Raw genomic sequence first — 6,578 nt, forward strand, 5'->3', positions numbered from 1 at the left:
CTCAGCACCCCCATTCCCCCCAGCACCCCGTGTTCACCCCCAGCCCCCATTCCCCTCAGCCCCCCATGTTCCCCCTCAGCACCACATTTGCCCCCCCAGCACCCCATGTCTCCCCCAGCACCGTTTCACACCCCACACCCTGTTGCCCCCCCCAGCACCATTAATCCCCCGCACCCCATCTGCCCCCCCAGCACCCCCTTTCCCCCCCCGCATTTCCCACACGCGCACAGCTCAGCCCAGCAGTGACTTTATTGCCCGGTGGCAGCATCACACAGTGTGTCTGGCTGGGGCCCCCACGGTACCTGGCCCTGGGGGGCACAACGGCAGCCCCCAGACCCCCAAAATGGGGACCCCTTCCCAGGGGGGTGCTGGGTGAAGGCTGGGGGGGGGGGCAGCCACCCCAGCACACTACGGCACAACCCCCCCAGTTCTACCCCCCTGTGCCATGCTGCCGTGGGGCTCTCCAGCCCCGCTCCTTCCCCGCCGCGCTGCAAGAGAAGGGGGGGCCATGATTCATGATCGGGTGACAGGGCTCAGCCCCCTGCCCCCCAAACCCCTCCAGGGACTCCCTGGCACCCCTCGGCCCCGGCTTACCCGCCGTAGTGCCGCAGCACGTACTCCTCGAAGCCATCGGCCGCCTCCTCATTGCCCCGCTCCCGCCGCGCCACCTCCTCCAGCAGCTCCTCCACGTCATCCACAAAGTCCACGAAGCGCAGGTGGTCGTGGGCGAAGGCCCCGTCGGCCCCGAAGGCCCCGTCCAGCTGCGCCGCCAACCCCTTGAAGTGCCCCCCCCAGCCCAGCCGCCCCATGAAGTCCTCCAGTAGCTGCAGGAATTGCGCCTTCTGCACCGGCTCCAGCGCAACCCCCAGCACCTCCTGCCCCTCCTTGCGGGCGCAATCGGCCACGCCTGAGCACCCCTGCGGCACCCGGTACCGGCTGAGCGGGGGCAGCTCGTGGGGACCCCGCTGCGGGGGGCCGGGAGGTGATTTCCCCCAGGCTTTGCCCGGTTTGTGTTCCCGGGGGGGCCGGGGCTCCTTGCCGTGCTTGTGGGGTTTGCCGTGTTCCCTCCTCTCCCGCTCCTGTGGGGCCCCCCCGGTGCCGTGCCGCTTGTGCCGCTTGCTCTCCTTCTTCTCTGCCTTGAACGGCTTCTTCCAGGCTCCGGGAAAGGGCTTGGACCCCCCCACCTCCAGCTCCCGGCCCAGGCGCTGCTCCAGGGTGTTCAGCTCCTCCACAAGCCCCCCGAGATCCCCAGTGCCCCGTGCCCGCTCCAGAGCCCCCACCAGCTCCCGCCGCACCGCAGCCAGCTGGTCGTGCCACCGGGCACCCTCCGGCCACACCGCGTCCTCACCACGGGCCGGGGCGCCCGCGCTGGGAGGCTGCTCTGCCTGCCCAGCCGGTGGGCTGCCCGGTGGTCCCGCAGCCCGCAGGCGCTGCAGCTCGGCGCGGGCATCGCGGAGTGCGGTGGCCTCCTGCTCCAGCGCCACGCGCAGCCGCGCGTTCTCCACAGCCAGGCTCTGGTGCTGCGCCGCAGCCGCTTCGCCATCGCTCCTCTGCAGAAGGGCGTGCAGCTCTTCCTTCTGGGCCTGGGGGGGCAGAGGGGGTCAGTGGGGTGGAAGTGGGAGAGCGGCATCAGGATCCAGCATCCCGCTTCTCCCAGCCCGGCCGCGCTCGCCCACCTGCAGCTCCGCCTGCATGAGCCGGATCTCCTGGTTCTCCTTGGCCAGCTTGTCTAGGAGGAGGCTCACGGACTGCACGCTCTGGGGGTCCCCGGCGTCCGATGGTGGGGGCTTCTGCTGCGAATCCTGGGGGAGAGGAAAGCTGGGAGCCCTGGGGGGGCTGGGGGCACTGCCTCCCCTTGGCCAGCTCAGCGGTGCTGAGCCCCGGCTGCGGACCACCTCCTTACGTTGCCATCAGCAAGCAGCGGTGACTCCGGGTCCCTGGCCGCTGTGTCCCGGCTCACCACGCTCTCCACCGGGCCTGGGGGGGAACAGGGTCGGGGGGGAACCGGGTGGGGGTGCCCAACTGTGGTCAAACGCCCGGGCTGCCATGGGGCCGCATTCTGCCCGACCACGACAGTCCCCTGTACTCACCATCTGCCGCATCATAGATGCCACCTGGGAAGAGGAAAGGACAATGAGGGGGATGCCAGGACCTACCCCTGAGACCCCCACCCTGCATCTGGGAACCCCCCTCACCCAAGACGACCAGCAGCCCCACAGCCACCAGCGCCAAGGCGCCCAGCAGGTACTTGCTCATGCTGAGCCCATCGTCATCACCGGCCTCCAGCGTCTGCCGGCGCAGGGCAGGCGCGGGGTCCGGCGGTCCAGGACGGGGCTGGTGGCCCTGCCGTCGCCGCAGCCCCTCCGTGTCATCATCGCTGCTGGTGCAGCTCCCCTCCTCTGTTGGTGGCCCTGGGGAGGGACGGGGGGACCTCCAGGGAGGGGCTGCGCCCCAGCACGACCCCCCCCGGCTGCTCGCCTGCCAGGGCCTGACCTGCTTTGGGGCTGTCAGGGCAGGGTCCCGGCTCAGCGTCGGGCTCCTCCTGCTCACTGCCATGCGGCACACCGGGCTGTGCCGAGTCGGCCAGGGTGGGCACGGCCCCGGGGTCCCCACACTCCTCCGGGTCCTGCGGACAGAGAGGCTGGGGTGTTACATGTCCCCATGGATTGGGGGGACGTCAGTCCCCCAGCCCCCCACTCACCCCCTGCCCGCTGCCCTCGGCACGCTGGCTCTGAGCAGGGAAGGCGGATGCACCGTCGGTGGCTGCGGAGAGGCAGAGAGCAGCAGTGAGCTGGTGACACCAGTGGGGACACCAGGTGTGCCCCCATCCCTGCGGCTGCCACCTACATGGGACAGCGTCCTGGGTGCCTTCCTCCAGCTCCTCATCCTCAGCCCCTTGGGAGGTCGAATCCTGCTGCGGGCCCACTGTGTCGACGGGCAGACCCTGGGAGAAGATTGGGGGGGGGGGGGGGGGGCAGGTGACACCTTCACCCCGACCTCCACAGGCCCCCCTGCGCCTGCAGCTGGGGGCAGAACGGGGGGTGCCCCCAGCCCACACCTCACTGCCCGCCAGCACCCAGGTGCTGTCCGAGTCCCGCCAGTCTGATTTCTCTGCCATGGGGCTGGTCCGGAGCCACCTGCGAGGAGACGGATGGACAGACAGACGGGCGGAGGGAGGGAGGGAGGGAGGGATGGACAGACGGACAGAGGGATCGAGGGACAGATGGAGGAAGGGAGGGACAGACAGATGGAGGGATTGAGGGACAGGCGGATGGACAGACAGACAGACAGAGGGACTGAGGGACAAAGGGACGGACAGACGGATGGAGGGGGGACATGGACAGGTGGATGGAGGGACAGACGAATGGAGGGAGGGAGGGATGGACAGATGGATGAAGGGATGGATGGATGAAGGGACAGAGGGACGGACGGAGGGAGGGATGGACAGATGGAGGGACTGAGGGACAGGCGGATGGACAAAGGGATGGACAGATGGATGGAGGGACAGACCAACAGAGGGATTGAGGGACAAAGAGATGGGCAGACGAACGGAGGGGGGGATGGACAGACGGGTGGAGGGATGGATGGATGAAGGGACAGAGGGACGGATGGAGGGACAGATGAACGGACAGATGCCGGGACAGACAGATGGAGGGAGGGATGGACGGATGGCCAGACGGACGGACAGGACCCGGCTCCCAGCACCACCAGGGTTTGACCGGGAGAGCCGCAGACCCCCCCGGCTGCCGCAGGGAGCGGCCCCACTCAAAGCCCCGGCAGGACCGGAGCCCCCCGGACCCCCCCGGCAGCAGCTGCCACCGCGGAGTATTTTTAGCCGGGTGATGCCACCCGGCAGGTGGATGGGGACGCGAGGCCCGGCATGGGGACACCATGGCCCGGCACGGGGACACCGGGAGCCTCGCTCGGGCTCCCGCAGACCCGGGAAGGCGGGGGGGGGGGGGGGCGGTCTCGAGCAGCCCCCGCCGCCCCTCCCCCCCGGGGACCCGGAACCGGCCCGCAGGGAGGGTGTCACAGCGTGTGACAGCCGCGCCGCTGCCAACCCCCACCCCCGCGGTCGCAGCAGCGGGCGATGCCCGGTCACACCGTGCCCGCCGCCCCTCTGCGCACCCCCGGCCCGGTACCGGCCTCCGCTCCCGGTACCGGCCCCGCGGGCTGCACCGCGCGGTCCCCGGGGCAGGCGGGGGCCTCTGGGGGCCGCCCGGTACCTGGTGGCGCGGCCGCGGTCCCGCCGGTAACTTTCCCCGGTCCCTCCGGTAACTTTCCCCGGGGCCGGTCGCCGCCCTCGGGAAGGGGCGCGCACGTGACGCCAACAGCCAATGGGGGCAGGAGGCGGCCGCCACCGACCAATGGGACGGGACGGGGCGGGGGCACGTGAGGACCCGCCGGTACCGGACACCCCCCCCCCCCCTTCCCCCCACCCCCCCACCCCCCCCGACGGGAGCGGAGCCAGACACGGACACGCGCGTTTCATAATTTTATAGCGACGGTACAAAAGTTTCCATTACGATCGGATAAAATTGAGGGGGGGTGGGGAGGGGGGGTGGGGCACCGGGACCACCCCGAGTACCGGAGGGAGGAAGAGGCGGGGAGCACCGGAGCACGGGGAGGGGGGCACCGGGACCACGGCACAGCCTCCAGGGGAGTTATGGATGGCGGTGGGACCAGATTTCCCCCCCCCCCCCCCAGCAAGGGTATTGCCACCCCTCCCCCACCAGGCAGAGCTGGGGCGTGCAGGGTGGCACCGGGAAGCCTCAGCCCCCGAGGGCCGGTGCACCGGAGCCGGAGCCCCCCTTGCATCAAAGGGTTGGCAACGGCACGGAGCCTGCGGCGGGTGCCAGCAGCACGAGGAGCTGCAGCCAGTGCCTGGTGCCGTCCCTCTGGCTGGCGAGGGGGGAGGGGGGGGGGCAACAGCTACAAAAAAAGGGGGTTTGGTCCTAAATTGGTGGGGGACGCTGTACACGGCGGTGGGAGGGCGGCTCAGCCGTCATTGGCGGCCACCAGTTGTCCCATGCCCCTCCCGGACGTAAACCGACTGGATCTCCTTCGTCTTCAGGCAGAAGTCACAAGCCCAGACGGCGAGGCCTCGGTGGTGAGCAGCCCGTAGGCGTTCTCCGTCATCCCCGTGCACTCCCGGTGGAACCACTTCTGGCAGGAGGCCTCGCACAAGATGGCATCCTGGTCGTCGTTCACTTCGTTGCGGCAGGCCCCGCAAGGGTACACCAGCCCCGGTGGCGGCTGGTGACCGGACCCGCCGGCCGCCTTCCCGGGGGGGGGCGGCGGGAGGCTGTTGGTTTCGGGGGTGCCGGCGCCGCGGCCGGCGCTGTTGGGGGCGAAGCCAGGCTGCGCCCCGTTGACAGCGGCAGGAGAGCCCGAGTGCTGCTCCTGGGCGAAGGTGCTGGGGGGTGGGTTGAGGTTCTTGCCCCCCTCCTCGCCGCCGGCGGGGAAGCCGGGATCAGCCCCGGGGAAGGGGCTGGCGGTGGGGGGCAGGGGGGGCATGCTCTGCCCAGGGCGCTGCATGGGCGACTGTCCAAAGAGATTGCCGGGCTGGCTGAAGCGCTGAGCCACTGCCGGCCCGCCGGGAGGGTTGAGGGCCGGCCCAGGACCCATGTCCCCCCGGGGGGGCTGCCCCATGGTGGGGGAGATCATGGGCCCGAAGCCCCCGACGGGCCCCTGCATCAGCTGCCCCATGGGGGGGCTGAAGTTCTGTCCAAGGGGCTGGCTGAAGGGCTGCCCGGGGAAGCTCATGCCCCCGGGCTGGACGTAGTTGGGGTTCTGGGGGGGCATGCTGAAGGCCGGGCCGATCTGCCCGGGGGCGAAAGGCGGGGGCTGCCTCCGCAGGGGCTGCGGACCCCCGCCATAACCGGGGGGCACCTGTGGTGACATCCCCCCCTGGACGCGGAAGCCGCCGAAGGGCACCGGGCTGCCCAGGAAGGGGGCGGGGGCTGCCCCCACCTTGGGGGCCCCGAAGTCATCCTCGAAGGGGTTGGAAGCCACCAGGTGGTCCACCATGGGGGTGGGCGGCGGGGCGAACTCCGAGAGGTGCGAGTAAGCGGGACCCTGCGGGGAGAAGGCGGCGGTCAGGGCTGCGGCCCGTCCCGGTGCCGGTCCCGGTGCCACCCGCAGCCCGGCCCTACCTGCGTGTTGGATTTGCGCCGCTTCTTCTCGGGGCTCTTCATCTGCAGCCCTGCGGGGACAAGCGGGGCCGCGTCAACCCGGGGCCCGGGCCCGCGTCAACCGGGGCCGGCCCGGCCACCCGTGCTCACCTGCCTTCCCCTGCTTCCGGCCGGGCCCGCTGGCGGCGGCGCTGCCCGCGGGGTGCGGGGGCCCCGGCGGGGGCGGCGGGGCCGGGACGCCTCCCTCCAGCTTCTCTGCGTGCGGGGCCGCCATGGCCCTCACTGCCGCCGCAGTGCCATAGCCCCGCCGCCGCTCCTCCGCGCGGCGAGCCCCACCGGAACCGGAACTCGCGCGGGGGCCAATCAGCGCGCGCGGAGGCGGGGCGTGCGCGCGTGGGAAGTACCACAGCGCGCTGGCGGGGGTGGGACCGGGGCGGACCAAGC

At 71.3% G+C, this 6,578-nt stretch overlaps 2 protein-coding genes across 4 annotated transcripts; both read right to left on the reverse strand.

Moving 5' to 3' along the window:
* Positions 1–231: 231 nt before the first annotated feature.
* On the reverse strand, positions 232–4,341 carry PBXIP1 (PBX homeobox interacting protein 1). 3 transcript variants are annotated; one of them, XM_080368997.1, is made up of 11 exons: positions 4,227–4,341; positions 3,059–3,137; positions 2,848–2,944; positions 2,702–2,763; positions 2,494–2,626; positions 2,196–2,411; positions 2,091–2,114; positions 1,904–1,977; positions 1,677–1,802; positions 595–1,583; positions 232–488 (listed from the first exon to the last, which is right to left on the reverse strand). In XM_080368997.1, the coding sequence occupies exons 2-11, from the start codon at positions 3,116–3,118 to the stop codon at positions 431–433; spliced, it is 1,839 nt and encodes a 612-aa protein (XP_080225123.1). In that variant the 5' UTR covers positions 3,119–3,137; positions 4,227–4,341; the 3' UTR covers positions 232–430. The 3 variants fall into 3 exon arrangements, with proteins under 3 accessions (XP_080225123.1, XP_080225122.1, XP_080225121.1); XM_080368996.1 differs by having other exon boundaries at positions 2,494–2,641; XM_080368995.1 differs by having other exon boundaries at positions 2,702–2,944.
* Positions 4,342–4,482: 141 nt separating this feature from the next.
* Positions 4,483–6,561, reverse strand: PYGO2 (pygopus family PHD finger 2). Its single transcript, XM_080369045.1, has 3 exons — positions 6,285–6,561; positions 6,156–6,205; positions 4,483–6,078 (listed from the first exon to the last, which is right to left on the reverse strand). Exons 1-3 carry the CDS (start codon positions 6,406–6,408, stop codon positions 5,071–5,073), a joined length of 1,182 nt encoding a protein of 393 aa, XP_080225171.1. The 5' UTR covers positions 6,409–6,561; the 3' UTR covers positions 4,483–5,070.
* Between the last annotated feature and the right edge of the window lie 17 nt (positions 6,562–6,578).

Source organism: Falco punctatus, assembly GCF_963210335.1.
Source record: "Falco punctatus genome assembly, chromosome: 18".
Taxonomy (NCBI): domain Eukaryota; kingdom Metazoa; phylum Chordata; class Aves; order Falconiformes; family Falconidae; genus Falco; species Falco punctatus.